General features: G+C 50.2%; 1 protein-coding gene across 1 annotated transcript in view; it reads right to left on the minus strand.

Moving 5' to 3' along the window:
- Positions 1–21,417, minus strand: part of KIAA1549 (KIAA1549 ortholog) — a gene marked incomplete at its 5' end in the record, with an annotated part of 119,197 nt that overhangs the window by 17,329 nt on the left and 80,451 nt on the right. Inside the window, 7 exon segments of the mRNA XM_028525218.2 lie at positions 443–489; positions 5,313–5,630; positions 8,996–9,149; positions 10,215–10,438; positions 13,191–13,399; positions 19,044–19,156; positions 20,749–20,945. Of these exon segments, the coding sequence (XP_028381019.2) occupies positions 443–489; positions 5,313–5,630; positions 8,996–9,149; positions 10,215–10,438; positions 13,191–13,399; positions 19,044–19,156; positions 20,749–20,945 (1,262 nt within the window).

A 21,417-nucleotide genomic window follows, 5' to 3' on the forward strand; every position in this document is an offset into this window, starting at 1 on the left:
GTTTGCAGGGACCTGCCCTCCTAGTCCTCCCAGCCCCATGAGTCTGTCAAAAGCTTTGCTCAGCTTCTCAGCCACCTCCTCCAACATCCGCAGGTGCCCCAGGGAGACAGCGGCCCCAACGGCAGGACCGCCTCTCTGGATTTGCTGGATCTTGGCCCCACACCGCTTCCCTGTCCTACTAAGCTCTCTGGGTCCTGTATTGTTATTTTAAAATCTTGTCTAACTTTTCCCGTTGTCCTCTGCACATTACCTAGTCTGGCATCGCTATTTGCAGAACTTCAATTCTAACTTTTTTTTCTCCTCTTCTGGTTAGATTCAGAAAATGCAACTCAAGAATTTTGCATCTGCTCATGTTAGCTACGAAAATTAGTTAGAGAATTGAATTTTTTAAAAAAACAGCCTGCATGAGGAAGTCCTAATACATTTTCTCCTGAAAGTTTACCTTGGCAACGGGCCTGCTGGGGGCGTCATCCCGTAGTCTTCGTATCTCTGGAAGAAATCCAAAGAAGAGGAAGATTAATAGTCAAGGCTTATTAGAAGGCGACAACAGCAAACTTACAAATTCAGGTTTAGGGGATCAACTTTCGAGAGAATTATTTTTCTCATAAAAAGTGAGCATGCTTCTGGGGCTCTCTGCCATCTGGTCATGCCAGGGGTTTACTTAGAGAACTGGGCTCCCAGACTTCAAAAAACACACAACTAATTTCTAGACATTTCTTTCTTTAGTAAAAATAGAAATAATAGGATTTCTGTGCCTGCTCTTCCTTACAGGCTCAATCTCAATAAATCTGGATCTTCTGCTAAAAAGGCACAGGGGAGTGGCCTGATTTTATGACAAGTGACTCCATCAACCTCAGTCACAACAGTCACCTGATTTCATGGGGGCCCAGGAGCAACTCAAACACGCTGCAGAAACTCCACTATGTGAATGCTGAAGCACGTTATAAAACAAGAAAGAATATACAGAAGCAGAAATCAGGCTCTTAAACGTGAAGTGAGCCCTTTTGGATTCTGGCCGTCTTCTGGTTTCCAGGAGGCCCACCCAGCCCTGCTCCTTGCTCTGAAATTCCGTAAGACGCCTCCACGTCCTTCAATCAGCTCTCTTTCCTGGGGCCGACGTGAGCCAACCAAGTGCTCTTGGACTAACACCACACGCCCTCGGCCCTAAAGAAACACGTGTCCATCTACATGTTTCTGTGTTGCATTCCTCACGAGATCAGCATACCCTGACCCTAACACACACAAGACTCCTACACCTCAACATCTCAATGACTGTGAATCATTCTTTTGGAATCCAGTCATTTAGCAGAGAACAGCCACTCTGGACAGAGTGGCCCCAACTTGAGTCAGTCTGAACCCACTGCTTGTCCAGGATCCAGCTCCCAGTTCAGTTACTAAGTCAGCCTTGTTTCCGGACCTGCTCTAATAGTAGACCTTCTTTTCTTTTTCCAAGCTGCCGTTCACCGAACTAGTATCTGGTAGCAGGCGTACTGTGAACACAAGCTCAGGCCCATGGGAACCCCGGAACAGGGCTCAGTCCCGCTGCAGTGCAGACGACACTGACTCACAAAGAAGTTACCTGATTTCTTCCAAACTTGTCTTTCTGACTCCCAAAACCATGTTTCTAACTACCCACCGTAACGCACAGCCAGTGGGTCCCAACAGCGAACTTTCGTCCTTAGTTCCATTTCTATTGTCTGGAAAACGTAGATGCTCTGGAGTCAGACGACTGGCCAAGCTACTCGACCGCCCTGGGCCTGGTTCCTTACGCCACAGACAGAGCAGGCTCCATGCCTCACACAGCTCCCAAGGCTTTCTTTATTAGACACGAAGCTGGGATCGGCTCCCTCACCTCCTGACCCTCCCCGTTCCCATCCCCTGGGCAGAGAGAGAGATCACAAGGCTGTCTGTCAAGTTCCCCTGCCGAGATAAAACAGGCCAAGGGGGGTGTGGAGGAAGGGAGGAATACAAGAAAAAGAAGCTTCAATTGTCTTTCCAAATAAGCAAAGGGAAATCTGAGAGTGGGAAGAGATTATTCAGTACAGTTTGGATTTTTAAAACCTATTCATGTGCAAAACAAAACAAAAAAGACCAAGGCTTAGCAGAGTACCTGTTGGGATTTTGGGGGAGGGTGTGTCTAATACGAGAAAAACTAAAAGGGAAACAGTGAAAAAGCTGCCCATTCTGTGTTTTATTATCGTAGTGCTGGGCATTTCAACTCTTTTGTAGTCAGAAAGGGTTACTTTTCTAGACACTGTGTGCCCCGGTGAAAAGGTTTCTGTAAAAAAAAAAATGCCACAGACATAATGGCGGGCATTTATTTACTTCAAACGGGTCCCACCTGTAGGAAAGTTTGAGGGACAAAATAGAATTTGAAGGTGTTGATCAGCGAGGTCAACCCAAGTCACATTTTAACGTGTCCCGTCTTTTGAAGAACCGTCCAACAGAGCAAGAGAGGTAAGCCAAACGGTTAATGGGTCTGACGTGAGCCTGCTTATAAACGTCTTAGCTCGGGTGCCCACACCTGCCACTGACCGGACTAGTCCGGGCAGGGTAACTCTACTCAGAGAAGCAGAGATACTACCTAACCAGCAACCTGACTCGCCAGTGCATCACTAACACCCTTATGGTGGCAGAAAGGAGCAAAAACGCCACCAGATGGCAAGTCAAGGTCCATGGGATAACTGAAGGCACTTTGACACCCACACTCCTGTAGTTTTGGGCGTGGTCAGAAGAAGAACACAAAGGGGGACCAGGCTCCTCCTGGCAACAAACAGCACCTTCGTGACCAATTCATAAACCTGTTGAAATCATACTGGATATGCACAGCTACAACCAATGATTCTCATTTCCTACTACATCAGACTGCCATCACTCTCATCAAAATACGTAAGGGTAACATCCACGACGAGAAAACCATTTAATAAGAACATTTATAAAAATCATGCTATGGGTTTAAATTCTTAGTTGAGGTGGTCCATTAAGGCATTATCACAGAATCATTCACCTCCAACAGCTGTGAACACATCTGTGAGGACGGCCGATAGACTTCATCAGCAGCAACCACACAGGTAAACAGAGCAGGACCATGTCACAAGCTGCGAAAAATGATGGCCAAGGGGGGGAAAAACCCAAAAGATTCTGGCAGCACAATGTGGCTCCTAATTCTGCATATTCCAGCCCCAGAATATGCAGAATTACCTTCCCATGTGGAAAGCCGGTGGCTGAGGGAGGGGTTCAAAGGCAGTACTGGAAAGGAAAGGAGGGGAGGAATTAAGGAAAAGCTCCGATATTAGAAATCCCCAAAAGGACAACAGGACGTCAGGAGAAGCAGGAAGAACCACCAAGTCTTGCCCCACCTTTCAAGTCCTGCACCTAATAAGGATGGAACAGCAGCTCACTGGGGTGCATCACACTCCAGCTGGGTGCGTGCGTGCAGGGTAGGACAGTGTCGGCACGGCAAGACCACCAAAGAGCTGCTGGCAGGGCACAAAGTCCCAAGGAGGGCCGGACCCGCCCTCACCAGGCCCCGCCCTTCCCCATCCTCCATGACGTCAGGCTCCAGGAACACGGCAGGAAGCCATCCTCGAGCACGCAGCAGGCCCCAAAGAAAGTAAGAAAAATACAAAGGTGAGTTTACCCACATCCTGGCAAAGGACAGCGGAGTTAGGGAAGACCTGCCCGTCTCAACTGCAAAGAAACAACACGACAGCTCTGGGAACACACCGCCACCACCGAGTGAACAAACAAATGCGAGTTTCAAAAATGAACATCCACAAAAGACAACCCAGTCTGGGAGAAAATGCAAGTAGCAGTCAGATTCTCTACAAGTACTTGGAACTATAAAAATAGCAATTCTTTTTTTTTTTTTGAAGTTCAACGATGAGCTGATAAAACAACAAAATGACCTGAAACGGTAGCCTGGAGGTGGTGGAAATTATTTGAGGACCAACATCATGCCACCGTGACTCTAAGAAATCAGCCAGCAGGGAAAAGTACAGACGTGGCTTAAAATCAAATGAATGTCACAGAGAAAAGTCCCCTGAGAATCATAATGAAGGCAGAGAGGCAGAGAAAAAAGGACAAAGTAGCTAAAGCAATTAAGAGATAAAGTGGTGGATAGAGAAAACCCACAAAGATACTACCCTTGATTCCAATAAAAGGAACAGAGTAAGAAAATTACTCCAGAACTAAAATAAAGTTTTCCTGAATTGAACGAAAGAGCTGACTCGGAAGATAAATTGAATACTGGTTATTTTGGGGAGGGGGGATGAAAACTTATTAAGCGACAAGTACTTAGGCTTCCTGGCAGATTGGGCACACACCTCCCCTCTAAGAAAGGGGGGACGTGGAGATGGCCACAGGCTTCTTCACAGGAAGTGCGAGGAGTCTTGGGAGCAGAGAGAGGTGACATGTAGAGGCCAGCAGCAAACAAGTTCAAGTCAGAAAAGGGGAATTCAAAACACTAATTCGAAAAAATGCATGCATCCCTAGGTTCATTGCAGCATTACTCACGCCACCCAAGACGTGGAAGCAACCCAAGTGCCCGTCAGCAGAGGAGTGGATAAAAAAGCCGTGAAGCACATGCACAGTAGAATATCGCTTGGCCATAAAAAAGAATGAGATATTACCATTTCCCACAGCATGGATGGACCTAGAGGGTATTATGCTCAGCGAAATAAGCCAGTCAGAGAAAGACAAATACCATATGATCTCACTTACACGTGGAACCTGATGAACAATATAAACGAACAAACAAAACAGAAACAGACTCATAGCTACAGAGAACAGACTGATGGTTGCCAGAGGGGAGGGAGGCTGGGGGACTGGGCGAAAAGGTGAAGGGACTGAAGTACAGACCGGTAGTTCCAGAACAGTCCTGGGGATAGTTCCAGAACAGTCTTGGGGACGCAGGGCACAGGGATGACAATCAATAACATTGTAATAAGTATGTGTGGTACCGGGGGGTACGGAAAATACTAGAGGGAACACTTTGTAAAGTATACGACTGTCTAACCGCTATGCTGCACACCTGTAACCGATACGAGACCTCCTGTCACCCAGAGGGCTCATCTTGCGTTGGCCTCTCAGTGTGTTGGCCTGGTCAACACCCATGAACATCATTTTACTAGTCAGCCACCACCCGACAACCTAGATTCAAGTCCAGAGGCAGGGAGACAACAGGAAGCTCTCCCTGTCATCCTGGTACAAGACGGCGACAGCTCCCACAGGCGTTGAACGCAGTGAGAGGACTCCGAGGGGAAGCATCTACACAGCTCCAGACCAGAGAGTGCCAGAAGGCCCATACTTACGCCGCACGGGTTGTTGGCCGTCTGAGCTGGGCTGTAGAAGGACCCCCACTGGGTGGCGCGTCTCTCTTCCCGGGAAGGGGTGCTGTTCACGGGCAGGCCGGCTGGGACCCCAGGGCCTGCAGCTGCGGTGCTGGCGGGCTGGCTGCTGGGGGCCACCAGGGCGAAGGCGTCGTCCAGGAGGGAGTGCATGGTCTGGCGCGCCTCCTCGATGGACGGCTGGGGCGGGACATACTGGGGGGCCGGGAAGGGCAGGCCCGGGTAGCGGCCCAGCTCAGCAGAAGAGGGCGTCTGGGCATCTGCCGGGAGGTCAGGGTCGGACTACAGCGGGGACACAGCAAAGGAAGGGAGGGTCAGACACGAGCGTTGTGGGGACCTGAAAACACAGATCTCCCCAGGGCTAGAATGGAATCGAGTGACCTTCACTGACACAGAGGGAAAGGTTTCCCACAAGAATTTTTAAGACGACAGCGGAGGAAAGCTCGTTAGCTCTCAAGGACACAAAAAAAAGTCTGAATCAGGAATGAAGGTAAAAAAGAAAAACAGTCAACAATCATTTGTCCGGCAAAACCCATGCACCTATGTGAAATGCATTTCGGTACCCGGAGGCAGACATTTTTATGGGAAGCCCCTAAGTAACGAGCACTGACGCCTCAGAGTCTACTTACTCCAGTGCCTGGTCAGCTTTCCGCAGGTACAGAAACCAAAAACCAAAGCAGTCCGCTGACTAGTAACAGTAGGAACAAAGAGCCCTACACACCCCCAAGAGAGTTCAAAGACACCGCCTCATTTCAATTGTGTGTGTAAATAATGTTAATACCTGTCATGGCACCAGTTCACAACAATAAATAGTAATTATTTATTCAGAAACTGTCTCTAAAATGGAGGTATCTCTGGATAACATGACTCAGCAAGAAAGGCTTAAATTATCTTCCGTGCCCACTGTCTAAGACGCAAGGGTATAAGTAACAGTTAGGGCTGTTGTTTTCTTTTCATCTTCTGATACTTCCTTGTGAGCAAAATGCTGTCATCAGACACAGTTAGATGAACTGTCAGAGACAAAGCAGGAGACCAGCGGAGAAAGAGACCTTTCGGGTCTCGGCAGCTCCGGAAGCCCAAGTGTCCCGGTCACGCCAACGGACCATAAAGAAAGAAAAGGTTCTGCAGGACAGGCTGGGGCCCCCGGACCCTCTGGGAGGGAGGGGAGAGGGAGGGAGGGAGGACGTCTGTTATCTACAACACTCTGCTCGCCCTGCTGGTCTGCGGTTGAGCTCAGCTGGCTGGATCCCCCTGCTGAAGGGCCCAAGGGAGACATTCCTGAATCTCTTTGGATCACTGAGTCTCTCACCAAGAGAAATGTATGCCACAGGCACATCCTTACCCTCGGGCAACGGTCTAGAAGATGCTGCCTAATGACTACGGCCTGCCCCAGAGACGATCAGGTATTACCCACGCCAGCGCCACACGCTCAGGGCAGCAGCTGCTTCACTCCGAACAGGGAGAAAGCTGTTCTACACCCTGGCAAACCCACAGACAGCCCACAGGCCAGTTTGTCTTGGCCCACACAAGTTTCTAAAAACATACTTAGCCACTAATTGTAAAAATCCGAAAACACCGTATTAAAACTCAGATTTCTGGACTCTCCTGGCAGAAGCTGAGGCCCCCACTGCCCACCTGACACGGGACAGGTGCTTCCCCTCCCCCAGTCCTGTACATCTGTTTTGCCACGACAGCAACATCCCAGTAAAGGTTCTACTAAGGGACGTGTGTCATCCAGGAAATCCAAGGAAGGATTCTGGGACCCAAAGCGGATCGCTGGTTTATGACACAGCATTGAATAAACTCTGTGTTCCTTTTCTTTCGAGGCGGACAGAAGGTCCACAGGTGAGCCCTTCCCCCATTATTGGTTTTCCTGGAGTTGGCTCAGAAATGTGAGGTCAGCAGTGTGCCGCCAGCCAACAGCTCCTGGGGGAGAAATGGACAAGCGTGTCTGGGAGCACATGCTGCTGCTGAGTCGGAGCGCCTCTCCCGAGACACAGGTGATGCTCCTGGTGGTGGTTCCAGCAGCGGACAAGGCAGCTGCATTACAAGGAAGCCACTGGAGATGAGGTGGCGAACCCTAGGGAGGGGCTTCTTTCTACCAGCTGAAGGGGACACCTCTGCGCTTTCTGGAAGAAAAAAAGAAAAGGCGAGGAGGAAAAGGATGGTTGGGACACCAGGAGGGAGGCCTGACCAGAGTCCCAGACAAAGGCAAGAGGGAGAGAACGAGGGAGGACGGGTCATTCCCCGCACGTGCTGCATGGCACTCACTGGGCGATGGCACTCAGGGAACTAAAACAACAACAACAAAAACAGGGACTGAAAACGCTCCCCTGCAAATTCCTCTGAGAGAGTGAGCCCTGCTGGTTTGGGAAGCGTAGTGGGGAGAACGCCCCCCTTCCTCTGTTTGTTAGTCTCAGGGCAGGACTCTCCTGGGGAGCCAGAGGGACACCCTCCCCAAGACCAAACCAAACCCTGCAGAGGCCCAGACAACCACCTGTCCAACACGGCGGCACAAGGACACCATCTACTGTGAGAACTGCCGGCCAGGGCTCCCCAACCTCAGGGTTCCTTCCCAGGGCATGGAACTGACTCCATTCGGCCTCCTGAGGAGCGAAGGGGACTGCTGACCGCCAGCTCCATGGACTCGCTCCAGTCCTCAGGAGCAGGGATGAGGGGCTCGGTCAGCCTTGAGGGCTCCAGAAACACATAACCGCCCAAGGAAAGGGCTAGTTCTTTCAGATGCTCATGTGTCCACCATAGTTGATGTTGGCACATTTTATATCTAGTGTCTGATATGGTCAGTTATTAGTATAATCTATGAGACAAAGTGTAAAATGCAAATAAAGGGTTTGGATGCATAAGCTGTGCCTAAAGGGACCCCATACCCCCTCCTCCAAGGAGGCGCCTTTGCCCGTTTCCCTCCAAACAAGGACGGCTGGCCGTGGGAGCTGGCCTCCAGGGCAGGAAGGGGTATCTGTCTAGTGCAAGGAGACAGGGCCGCACCCAGCGCCAGGCTGCAGGCTGCAGGCGTCCCTGTCTCCGGGCCTTTGTGTCCATACTTCCCACGGGCCCTCGGGGAGGCTGGCCCTTTCTTCACCACTGAATGGGGCCTGTGTGTGTGTCTCACTGCTATCAGCTCCGCCTTTTACACTGCAAAGCAACTGGGTCTGTGCCCTTTCTGTTGGAAAGAAATATTTAATTCCCTGTTTCTCAACTTCCAGTAAGCTCTTCCTCCCAGTACAATAAAATATACATATTATTAGCAAATACAATACCTCCTTAGCACTCCAGAAACAGAAGGGAGGGACAAAACCCTAATTATCCCTCCAATCACCACAAAACCCAAACCACACTCTGACCAGGCGGATGAAAACAAAAAACACCTTCCTGATGGTTTTCTCTGTGTTCTAATTAACCTTGAGAAGTATCCATGCTGAACCCTAGGAGGAGAAGGCTGGCACACAGAAAGGAAAAACATGAGGTTTGTTACCCGAGGGCTCGCCCAGCAGCCCCTGCATCCGCCCCCTCCCCTGCCCCACGTGCCTCCCCACCCAGCCCGGGCAGAGCACCACACAGAGCAGCACTCTTCCCTCCCAGAGAGCCGCCCCACTCTGATTCCAGGGGGCAGGGCCAGCGTTACGCACCGGGCAACCGATGTAGGCAGAGTTGTGGACGCCGGGGGGCCTTTTGTAAGTGCCATCACTGTCTGTGGTGATGAGCCTGTCCTTCTCGGCATCTCCGGGGCAGCCGTTGACCTGCTGTTTCCGGCGCGGCTTAGGAGAACGTTTGATCCGAGAGCTGCCAGAGGGGAAAAAGAGGTTCCTTTTATAGGAAATAACCCTTCCAGCCACTGGCTTATCAACGCCACACTAAGCACTTTCTGAGCGCCCATGACGTGCTGGCCACTGGAGTAAAGAGCCTGCGAGATAAGACACAGTCTCGGCACCGAGGGAGCTCGCTGTCTACCTGGGCGGACTACGGGACACACAAGGAACAACGGAGAACAAGCCGAGGCAGCCCACGCTCACGATGTTGCTTAGTCACACACACACACACACACACACACACACACACAGAGGCATGGTCGTCTGAGCTACTGACGTGTCGCTGGCTACATGGGGCCTGAGCTGGGTGCTGACCAGCAAACGGCGTCTGCAGACGGGGAGGGATGTGGGGAGAGTGTGCAAGGTGTAGGCACGATCTCACCAAGGGCCACCGAGGGCCAGAAATGGAAATGCTGGTGAAGGTTTGGGGGCCACGAGGCCACCGGCTAATGGAGTGGCAGGTCTGTCTTCGCCACTGTGCCCGCCTGTTACAGGGGCACAGATCGCACAGGGAACCAGCACGGGTTTTGAGCAGAGAAAGCATAACCGAGAGCAGTGGTTAAGAAAACACATGTGTTAGGGGACAGGAGCTTGAGAGGCAAAGGAGACGGTGAGACCCAAAACTGAGGGTGGCCGAGGGGCAGGAAATGAGACATGCACCTGCACCCACCTGGGCGACCAGCCTGGCAGGTAAGAATACTGGGGGTGAGTTGGCTGACAGGAGATGGGGGCGCCCAGGAAGCTGGGGAGAGGCGGGTCTGGAAGGGGAAGGGTGGCCAGCATTTCCGAATGCTAACTTCCGGGAAACATTCTCCCAGGGAAACCCTCTGAGGCCAGGAGGTCCGGGCAGGATGAAAGCAGCCCTTCTGCACACAGGTGGCCGCCCGTGCAGGGTCAAAGTCACCCTGCTGGTCTACACCACCTCTCTCTGTACAGACCTCTTTGCCTCGTTTCCTGAGATTTTCCCCTTAAAAGTGGGCGGGCCCTCCTACCGCAGCCCTGACTGCAGAGGCCGCCCGGCTCTGCCCTGGGGCCCCACCTCTTCCTGGGCTCTATGAACACCGAGGGCACGCTGGCCGTGGGGTCCAGGATCTTGTCGATCTGCATCTGCGCCCTGCGGTACACTCGGTGTCGCTCCCGCGTGTCACCCGACGACAGCTCGTCCACCACGGGGAACTCGTAGTGGCCGCGGCGCTTGGCGCGGAGCCGGATCTTGTTGCGGTGATGCTCGATCTCCGACTTGTGCCGCAGCGCCGTCTGAATCTGAGGGGGCGAGACGGGAGGACCCAGACAAAAGGGATGCATCCGAAGGTCTCAGGACCCAGGCTCAGAGAGCATTTTGGGAAGGCCTTCCTGCCACGTTCCTTGCCCCCTGGCCAGCTGCCCTAGGCTCCCATGAGGCCGCAAAGGGGGTAACATGGGCAGGCCCCCCACACACAGGGTGTAGGGGACCTGCCCTAGGTGCTATAACCCTAAACTCGCCAGGTGTGTGGAAGGGGGAAGCATGGTACCCGCCCTCAAAGCTGGCAAAAAGAACTCAGACCTGGGAGATGGGCCGTGACAACTTGGGCGATACTGAGGGTCACTAATGACTAGATATAATATGCCCTGAGAAAAAGAATACATATTTTCCACACCCAATAATCACTACTTCAGAGGCTTTTAAATTAGCACAGGTTCAAAGAGGTTACACGCACCACACAGCAGAATGCACATTTACTGATAATTATCTGGTGTCACCTGAACAAGTCCTCTGACCCACGTACAGGGAAGCATGTCACCCCTGGCACGGCGGGGCCTGAACTAGGTGTTGAAGAGCGTGTAGGATCCGAAGAGGGGGAGGGAATGGGGAGAGGGTGTGCGACGCTGGCACAACCCGGCGGAGGGCCCGGAGCAGGAAAGTGGGTGAATGCCTGGGGGCAGTGAGGTGACCGATGCGGTGGCCGGTCCGCTGTGTTGGGGTGTGGTGCAGACTGGGAATCTGACTGGGAGGAGAGAGCAAGACCGCTGGCCAAGATGAAATGGAACATTCCTGGCTGTGCCACAGTGGACCCAAAGCCACCTATTTCTTCGAGACTATTTGAAAAGGACAGTCGGTTGCATGAGGTTCTCGGTAACTTAGCAGCAGGAGAAGTAAGAACACACCCCTTACTCTATCAGGATCTAATTGTTTTTTGAAATCTAAGCAGTCCTCACAGGAGAACCTAGATATGCTAGGAATCTGCACCAGAACCTCCTGCTAAGAAAACATTTCAATTTAGTCCTGACCAGTATGGCTCAGTTGGTTGGGCGTCATCCCACAAAGGGAAAGTCGCCAGTTCAGTTCCAGTCAGGGCACGTGCCTGAGTTGTGGGTTCCAATCCCAGTCAGGATGCGTACAAAATGCAACCAATCAATGTTTCTCTCTCCCTCTTTCTCCCTCCCTTCCCCTCATTCTAAAAACAAATAAAACCTATTTTTTAAAGAGTTAATTCTACTTTATTTTTAAATGCCAACTTGGATGTATAAAGGATATAGGTCGGTGCAAGAGCATTAATAATGCTCTAGTTTTAAAGTTGGGTTTTGAGTTCATTCTTTATGTTTTATAACTACTCTATATTACCTATAGGCACATGTATGTATCAAATGCTACCTTTAAAAAGGTTGAAGAAAACATGGAGAGGCATGCTATCGAGTTGGAGGCCACAGGCCTGGTGAGCACACTTGCTTCCTTCTTTCACCAGATGCAGACCCCAGTCCAGGGTGTTCACACAGGGCAGGCACAGAGCACGTGCAACGTGAGACTGATGGACACAGGTCCAGGCTAGGACTGGGCCACACAGGACTGGGCTCCTGAGCACCAGCAAGAAGGGACAGCACTCACCTCCCTGAACCTACGGCACATGTACTGTGGTCACTTCCTTGGCAAGGAGCCAGCGTGGCTAGGAGACACTCTAACAACTCTTGATGAGACTTCGGCAAGATCCCTTCAAAGTGGGGCTGGGGGCTTGATTGCACCAATTTCTGATGACTTCGACCTGGCAGAACTCGAACAGCAGCAGGTGTCTCTAAGAGGCAGGACACTGCCAGGCATGAAGCTGCTTTATGTGCATTCCCTAAATGGCAGTCACTCCACTCATTGTCCAGCCCAGGTCAAATCTTGCAAGTTCAAGTTAACAGTGGCCTGGCCTGGCCTTCTGGTTCCCTACGTCTTAGGAGGGAAGCAGATCCACCTCACTCTTCCAGGATTTGCAGGAAGAGGGTTTTACTAGGAATTATCTAGGTCTTTGGAGCCAGAGCACATCTGTGAGGTATTGTAAAGTCTACTGTGGTTCCAAGCCCACCCCGGGGTGGTGGTTCACTAGGGAGATTCACTAGGGAGAGCCACGAGACTTGGCCTTTCGCCACAGTTATTATAGCTAAAGGATACAAAGCAAAGTCAGCAAAGGGAAACCAGGCGTGAGCTTCCGAGAGTCCTCTCCCAGGGGGATCGCACAGGATGTGCTTAACTCCTCCGGCAACGAGCTGTAACAACATGTGTGACAGGCTGTCCACCAGGGAAGCTCGTCGGAGACTCAGTGCCCGGGGTTTTCACGGGGGCTGGTCACAAAGTCACCCTCTGCCTGGCCGGTACCAAAATGCCAAACTCTCAGACGGAAAGCAGACATTCAGCACAAATCATACTGTCTGCACAGGTTCAGCACAGTGAGTCACTCTGTTCTGCAAATGATGGGGATCTTTCAGATATTCTAGTTCCTGAGCCCAGCCACAGGGCAGAGCGGGACTTCTACTAAGGACAGCAGTCTCGAGTCTCTTTCCTGCTCATCTGCCAGCACACCTAACAGTGTCCCTGAACAGTATCTGAGCTTAAAAAAAAAAAATAGGGGGTGGGGAATAATTTTTAATTTAAAACTAAAAATACCTGCCAGCAGCTCATACCTTTTGCAATCTTTTGACACTTTCACTCATTTTTAAGCACTAACCAAAACAGCACATGAACTTTTGCATTTATGTGCTTTTTAATAAAAACAAATACCTCTTTGTTGATTTTGTTGGTCTCCGCCACTCGGTCAGCCAGCACGGGGTGGTGCACCGGAGGTGCGGGGATCGGCTGCATGGCGATCAGCTGGATCTTACTGGGGACCCGCCGGCTGGCCTCCGAGGAGCGGGAGATCCTGTCCACGTGCTCGAAGATGGAGGCGGAGGAGTGCTGCTCGTTCCCGGAGCTGGGTGGCGGCGGCGGCCCTGGAACAGAGGGAAAGGCCGGAAAGTAAATCGTAATGTCATCCTAAAGAAAGAGCAGATGAGCCATGACTGGTGTGGCTCAGTAGGTTGGGCATCATCCCGCCAATCTAAAGATCACAGGTTCGATTCCGGGTCAGGGCATGTGCCTGGGTTGTGGGCCAGGTCCCTGGTTGGGGGTGTGCAAGAAGCAACCAATCTATGTTTCTTTTGCACATGAATGTTTCTCTCCCTCTCCTCCGGCCCTTCCCCTCTCTCTAAAAATAAATAAAATCTTGTTAAAAAAAGAAATAATAAATAAACAAAAATATGGATTAATTCTTAAAGAATCCACAGATGTGCCCCTGACCAAAAACACAATCCCCACTTTGTGGCAAAGGACTTAAAATGTGCCCACTGAAGCTTAAATGATCCAGGTTCAAGATCATCTCCTTTAGCCTCATTAAAAGATACAAATATCATTAGAAAAGAAATGAAAATCATGAGGACACTTTGTGCCAGAAATTGCCCTGTTTTGTCTAAAAGGGATTTCAAAGTCTTCAGTAAGAAAGGGTCAAGGGCAGAAGGAACCTGATGTCACTCAGTCCCTTGCAATTTGTAGAACTTAGAGCAGCTCTGAGCTTCCACTCCCATCTGGAATGAGAGAAGTTCAGACGCCAAGGCAATTGCACTAGAGATGAGGGGACACAGACAGCGGGCGTGTGCTGATTAGCCTTGGGCGTGTCTGGGTTTTCCGATCGGATGCGGAAAGAAAATGAAGTCGAAGAAGCATGAGAAGAAAAAGTGGTGGCCTGGAGGGAATTCATTCCCACTTTGAAAAGAGACAAGGAGTATACTAAAAAATGGTTAAAAAGGGACATTTGTTTTAAATAAATTACTTTTAAAAAAATGATTAAAAGGGTAACTTCATGGCTCGTACATTTTTACCACAATGAATTTTTTAAGTATTCAGAACTGCAAAGAAAGAAAAAAAATTAAATGCGTAGACAAAAGACAGAGAAGAAACTATTTAAAATGTTAGCAGCCCTGGCCAGTGGCTCAGTGGACTGGAGTATCGTCCCTATGTGGCAAGGTTGCAGGTTCAATCCCTAGTCAGGGCACGTACAAGAATCAACCGGTGAATGCACAGATAAACGGAACAACAAACTGAGACTTCTCTCTCTCCTCCCCCTCCCTTCCTTCCGCTCTCTCTAGCAATAAATAAATAAATAAATACATTTTAAGATAAATGAAATGTTAACAGACTAAATCTTGGTATAATGGGTGATTTTCTCCAATTTCTTACATTTTCGGTAATAAGGATTTTCTCTAATGAGTATTACTTTTAAAGTGGAAATAATCCTAATGAACGTTCATTTTAAGGAAGCACAAAAGAGACAGGGGAGAGAAAGAGATGAAGGGGGTGAAGGGATGAAAGACCCCCACAGAGCCAGTTAGATGGCCTGAGACCACTGATGTCCCTCTGAGAAGCCACGGTCATCTCTGGGCACTCTGGATGCTGCTTTAAATTAAATGGATCACAGGCCAAGAGAAGGAGAGAAAGCATGCAGAGACTGTCTTCAGATAAAAGCCTAAGGTTTGAGACCTCAAGCATAATTGAAAATTATGAAAGTGTCTCCTCAGTGTAAAAAAAACCAACAGACTTGAGCAAAGCAGTAAGAAATAACAGTTGATATTTGATATAAGGAATGCACACGGATGCCACGTAAGTCTTTGTATTTCCTCTCCACCTGCATTACATTCCTTTGTTGCCCCGAGCAACGGGAAATGATGTGTATAGCTGTGAAGGAACATGGTCTGTCTCAGCGAGGAGGCGCAGCTGTCTGAATCCGACTTTCCTCCCCTGCCAGGCTGTGCGATGCAAGTGGGCAGGCCCGACCAGGCAGCTGCTGGCAGCGTCTCAAATTGCAGGGACAAGGACTAAAAGGAGATCATTAGCTTCACCAGATAGGCTGGCCTTGCTAACCCAAACTTACAAAGTGCCAGCAAATGTCACAAAGGGTAGCCCACTAAGAAACTGATTCCTAAAGGTGACGTCCCTTCCCTCCAGGATGGTAAAAAGATAAGAGAGGCGGAGGGCTCCAAGTGGCTGGAAGGCAGAGGGGGCAGAGGAAGGAAGGAGGGCCCCTCCCCCTGTGCTGTCTGCCCTCCCGGGGGACTGAAGCTGCAGGGCTGTGCCTGCCTCCCATCCATGCCCTGCCCCACCCCCCAACTGTGGTCACGGGTCCTCGCACTATAATTCACCAAGTGCAACCGGAGAAGGAGGGAATACACAGAAAACTGCCCGGAGCCCAGCCCTTCTACAGGGCTGAAGAGAGGGGCTTGTTATCATATACCTATAATACACACTGTATGTGCTTGGTGTATATGTACATGTACTGGTATATTTGTCATATATACAGATGTATGTGTACAGGTATACACATACCCCAGTTTATATACAATATATACTTATGTACTTTTATTACTATGCATTACACATTTAAGAAAAACTACACCGGCCCATGGAAAATACAATGGATACACAGAGGTTAATGCTGTGTGAAGCCTGCCTCAAGGCAAGCTGGGACTTTGGATTAAAACCTCTTTCTCTTCAAATATAATAAAACAAAGAATATGATAAAAATTACAAGATACTGTCCACAAAGGAAAATGACAGAGGAAAAGGTAATCTGATTTACTGAAGTGTATGAGCAATAGAACACTTTTAGAGAATTATTTATCATCTAAGGTAAATAATACAATCACACTGCCTTATCATTAATGGCTGTGACCCACACTAATATCCTGTGAGTGGGGGTCACAGGCAGCCCCTCTTCGTCCTGTCCCAGCTCCTAACCCGTCACAGGCACTTGGTCAACATGGGCTGAGAGGGTGACTACCTAAATGACTAGTCACCCCAACTAAGCTTATAAAATTTTACCCCCAAGAGGCCTCTGGGAATCTGCCTGAATAAGAAGATAAGAATTACAAGTTATGGTCTCAATCATTGTATAAACGGATGCTCTCCAAGTACTTGAAAAATTCTGGTGTCACAAGTAGTCAAAATACTCGCCCTGCTTCTTGTTAAAGACTTAATTTGCTTTGCAAGCTCTTTAGCACGTGTCGAGGGAGGTGGCGGCTAGGTTCCTACGTGACAGCCTAGAATTTGCAGTCTGTGGGATTCACACTGATGAAGTTCTAAGCACATAAAAAAATTGCCCCCCTGCTCACATGCACCCTACGGAGAGCAAAAAGAAAACACTCCGCACTTCGAGGTCTTACCTACTTGGCACCTGCCTGACACAGGGGAGAGGAATCCTCACGCCCAACCCGGCCACCGCAGCAGTGGCAGCTGGATAGAGCCTTCACGCACAGAGGGTGTGAAGTTCCTCCTCCCTCCTCCCTTTCTTCCCAGCGAGTGGCAGTGATGTGGCTCATTCTAAACCTGCAGTGACTGTGACCACAGTGACATTGAGTGAGTCTTCTCACAGGGTCTGCGGACGGTGTGAGGGTATGTGTCTCAGTCTAACCAGCTTCCAAACACGGTCAGCTGGGGAGGGAGCAAGGCACAGCCTTGAACTGACCGAAACTGAAAAAGGTCCTTGAGGCGCTTCCAGCGCCAGGTGGACCCTGAAAACGCCAGGTGACTGTGACAAGCATCAGTCTTGCCACCCGCTGTGGGGGGAGGGGGCTCTGGTCCAGGTCGTGGTGGACAAGGGTCCCAGAACGCCTCAAGCAACCTCCTGCCTCCATTAATTTGTAATTCACCATGACTTACAACACAAGGGGGATTTTCATGCAAATTATTGTAGAAAATAATTCAAAAGCTATGATTATAAACACAGAATCGTTTTCTATGGTATTTAACAAAGTTCTACGCAAGCAATACAACACCTGCATGGCAGCAGTACAGCTTGAAGGAAGCAAAGCAAATTTTAAAAGTGGGTTGGTGCAGCCCCGGCCAGGAGGCCCAGTGGGCTGGGCTGGAGCCCTGGCCCACGCACCCTAAGGCTGCTGTTCTGGGAGGCAACCAATCTACGTTTCTTTCTCACAGCGATGCAGCCCTATGTCTCTCTCCTCCTCTCTCTGAGGTCAATACACACATCCTCAGGTGAGGAATTTTTTTAAAAAGCGAATTGATGTTTACAGTGAGAAACCCATCTTTCTAAAACATGAAAGTCATGTGTGGGTTCCGCCGGGGTGTGTTCCAATCACAGTAGTGACATGTGAGCTCCGCACAAGAACATTTAATCCGCCCGTGTCCTTCCCCCGTCACCTCTCGGTCCCCAGACTGACAGGCCTGCGCCTGGGGTTTTGAGTGTATGTTGGCAGTGATGCTTGATTTCTGTTCACCACATAGAACATATCCTCCTGGTAATCCTATCAGTCAGGAGCTAAACGTGGGAACTAAAAGCAAGATTTTTTCAAGTAAACAAAGAACCCGAGAAACTCCAGAGCCGATTTTTTTTTTTCAAATATTCCCTGCCCGGGATCAAAATTGGATGCTAATCCCCTCTACCTGAAACCGTGCACTGTTACCACAGTGCTGAGTCACGTCTAAGGGTCTGTGAAACAAGATCCAGAGGGAAAAAACTCTTCCTTTACACTAAGAGGGTATTTTTTTAACATCAACAAAAAACACCTGAAAGGAGCTGGAAGGGATCTCAGAACGGAGCTGCATCCGTCCCGCAGGTGCCGAGGGCCACGGGACCGACCTGGAAGGTCAGAAGCACGACAGTGTCGGAACGGGCCCCCCCGGCCTCTGTCTAGAATCTGTTCACTTCCACAGTACGGCTCACTCTGTGCTGCATTTTCATACAGAGAAAGTGCTGATGAAAATAGAAGCACAAACACTGCCATTCAAAATAACGTCCCTGGGCACCCCAATTTCCTTTGCATTACAGAAACATCAACCCAGCAAACACGAGAGCTACCCTGGCACTTCTGTTTAACAGAATCGATTAAACTGAAACCCAGCTGTCATCAGGCCAGAAAATGTTCCCGAGTCTAGCAAGACCTGTGAGCTCCGTTTTTGTTGTTTTTTTTTTTTTTACTTGCCAGGAGAGTGGCAGTAATGCCATTTAGAACGGGAGTGAAGTTCACTTCGGACCTGTCCAAGAAGCTACAGCATCTGAGTACAGACACAAATGTGCTAAACCAGCACCAGTGCCCTGAACCAGGAAGACAGACCTGGGACCAAACAGAATCCACTGGGACCTATGACAAACGCACAGCTTTCTGGCAGCTGTGAAATTCCTGAAGTGGATGCTAAGTAAGAAGGAATCCTGAAGGCAGTTTTTGAGACTCTGGTTTTAGCTCGATTCTTCCTCGTCCATCAGGAAGGAAAACTGTTCGAACTCGAAACAAGAGTGGAACATGAGGGCTGGGAGCCTCAAAACCCACCCCCCGTGAATCCCTAACCTCCAGCACACCCCACCCACCAACCCCCAGTCCCCCACCCCGCCTAGACCCAGGCACCAGCACCCTGTTAGTGACCATCGACAGTGAGACGTTTGCCATCCATCCGGGTAACGAATATTCCACTGCACGGATTATTTTGTCAAGTTTGGCATTTGAAGAATCTAAAACCCTCGCCGCCTGCAACCTTGTAACTACGCCTTTCAGTGTGGAGAGCGAGGAGACCGCTCTCCTGGTTGCAGGCCGCGGTGCAGGGCTCTGGGGGACTTGCCGTCACTCGCTGCACCCGGTGCCTTCTCTCCTGCTTCCCTCTCACTGGACTCTTCACTCACGGTAGAGTCGGCATCCGAGGGCGAAATTCTGCAGACACGAGACAAATGTAAGCGTTAGGAAGAACATGGAAAAGGGGGGAGGGGGAGGTCATGGTCCTCTGGATGTGGAAGTCAGGCTTCCAGGCATAACCAGTAGAAATCAGGGAATATCCAAAATGACTCCGTGATACAGCACCTTCAAGGACAGGAACAGCACTTAGTTACCTCTGGAAGACAGCGTAGTGGGTTAGGAAATAGCTCTATAGGCTGAATTTTGACCAATGCTAGGATACTGGGAGCCAGAATACAGGACAGTCCCCTGGCTACCAGGGCCCTGGCCTGGCCATCTGGGTCTGCAGTTCAGGCCTGGCTCAGGGATACCTGGGCCTGTAGAATCGCTAAGAAGCCAGGGGCGTCCTACAGTTACCCAGCGGAACTCCACCCAGGCCTTCAGGAGACCCTTCCAACACAAAGGCAACGGTCCACCACCGAGATTTATTTCCATATCCGAAGAGCGTGGAAGCCAGAGGGCACCAAGCTAGGAAACATCCCTAAACAGTGACATGCCTTCTCTTGGTGCTTTCTGCTGGCTTAAACAGCAGAGTGAAAGGCCAGCGCATGCTGGTGCCCACGAGAGAGGCGAAAATATCAGGGTAACCACACAGGCCATCAAGGGATCGTGACTAAACGTTTAGGATAAGACGACCAGGGAAGAAAAAAAAAGACTTTGCAAAATTGTACTAGCACATGAAATAATCCTTAATGATTTGGTGTATGCTTCGCCTGCAAGATATTAAGCAAATAACATCTCTCTCCATAAGGCAATTTCTTTTGTAAAGATCATGTTCTAACAGCCATTAAATTCTTAAAATTAGGCTGGAACCCCAGGATAGGTTGCCTGCTGTCAGATATTGTAATATCGCTTCAAATACTGGTATGATCCCATGCTTTTTTCCTTTCTGTAGAAAATCAGGATTGAGAATATCGAGAGACAAAGAAGATGGATAAGTTGGGGCTTTCACAGCCGCAGCGTGCTGTGCAACTACCTGAAGGCAACTGTAAAAAAGCCCGGTTCTGCCCTGGTCTTTAACGAAGCTCAACAAGCAGTTCTCCGCGTGCTTCCTTCCAATAGGAGGGATGGAAACGAACTAGGGATGGGGACCTGGCAGGGAGGAGACGGGGCAGAGTCCACGCACACATGCCAGCAATGGTGACGACAAGGAACGGCCGGAGGAAAATCAAGCAAAGACAGAACACGGTGATGAGGTCACCTGCAGGCAGAGCGATGAAAGTCACAGCCCCCTGCCGGCACGGTGGGCCAGGACAACGCCGGTGCTGGGTGTGCAGCACAGGCTATGCACCCGTTAGGCATTATTTCTGATACCATCTCCAGAGGGCCGAGCATGCTCACCCCAGAATATTACCCTTGAGCTGGCCAGACCATGACGGACAGTGATTGGTAGTCCATCAGAGTGGCGTGAGAGCCCTCGGATGCACCGACTTTGGGCAAGCTGTGGTCAGTCTCCCGGGCTGCAGACTCTTGGGCAACATGTGCCGTCGCCCTTCTGATATGACAAATGTCAAACTGAAACCAGAAACAGGCTCTGCGACAGAGTACAATGCAGCAAGCCCAACACGAACCTTCCTCGGTGACGGACATTCCTGGAGGGGACCTTGGCCTTGGGGCTCGGGACGTCTCCATTTTCCGAGGGCGTGGTGTGGTCCTTCACAGGTCCCGGCAGTGGAGCTGGCTCATGAATAATCAGTATGTCGTCTTTGTTGTGCTGGCCCAGGTGCTGCTTGGCAAAATCGAAGCCCTTCACGCTGGGGATCTGCAACTAAACAAACAGGCAGGACAGTCCCCCTGAAACCTGACGACTGGAAAAGAGACTGTGAGGGCCGGGACACTGTGAGCGCCGACTTCCGACTCACAACTGTGCCCGCCATCCCACCAACCTAACTCCACAAGCATCTCTAAAACGTCAAGTGTGTGCCGAGTGCCGTGCGTACCTCGAGTTTGCAGAAATGATGGGTGCTTGCAAAAAATCAAAGAAGGGTACACGGATTAAATAGCCAGACCATAATACAAAAGACACCAGAAGGCAATGCCTGACCCAGGTCACAGTAGTGTAACCGTGTGCTATGCATTCCTGAGAGAGTGACACAGACATAATATCCCATACAGAGACATGGGACTTGTGCCAAGACTTGGAGGACAGACAGAACTTAGAAATAAAGAGAGGTGGCGGCGACACAGAGTCTGTTCTGGATGGTCAGGGGCCAGAGGACACGAGGCTGGGAATGGATGTG

Source organism: Phyllostomus discolor, chromosome 10, assembly GCF_004126475.2.
Source record: "Phyllostomus discolor isolate MPI-MPIP mPhyDis1 chromosome 10, mPhyDis1.pri.v3, whole genome shotgun sequence".
NCBI lineage: Eukaryota > Metazoa > Chordata > Mammalia > Chiroptera > Phyllostomidae > Phyllostomus > Phyllostomus discolor.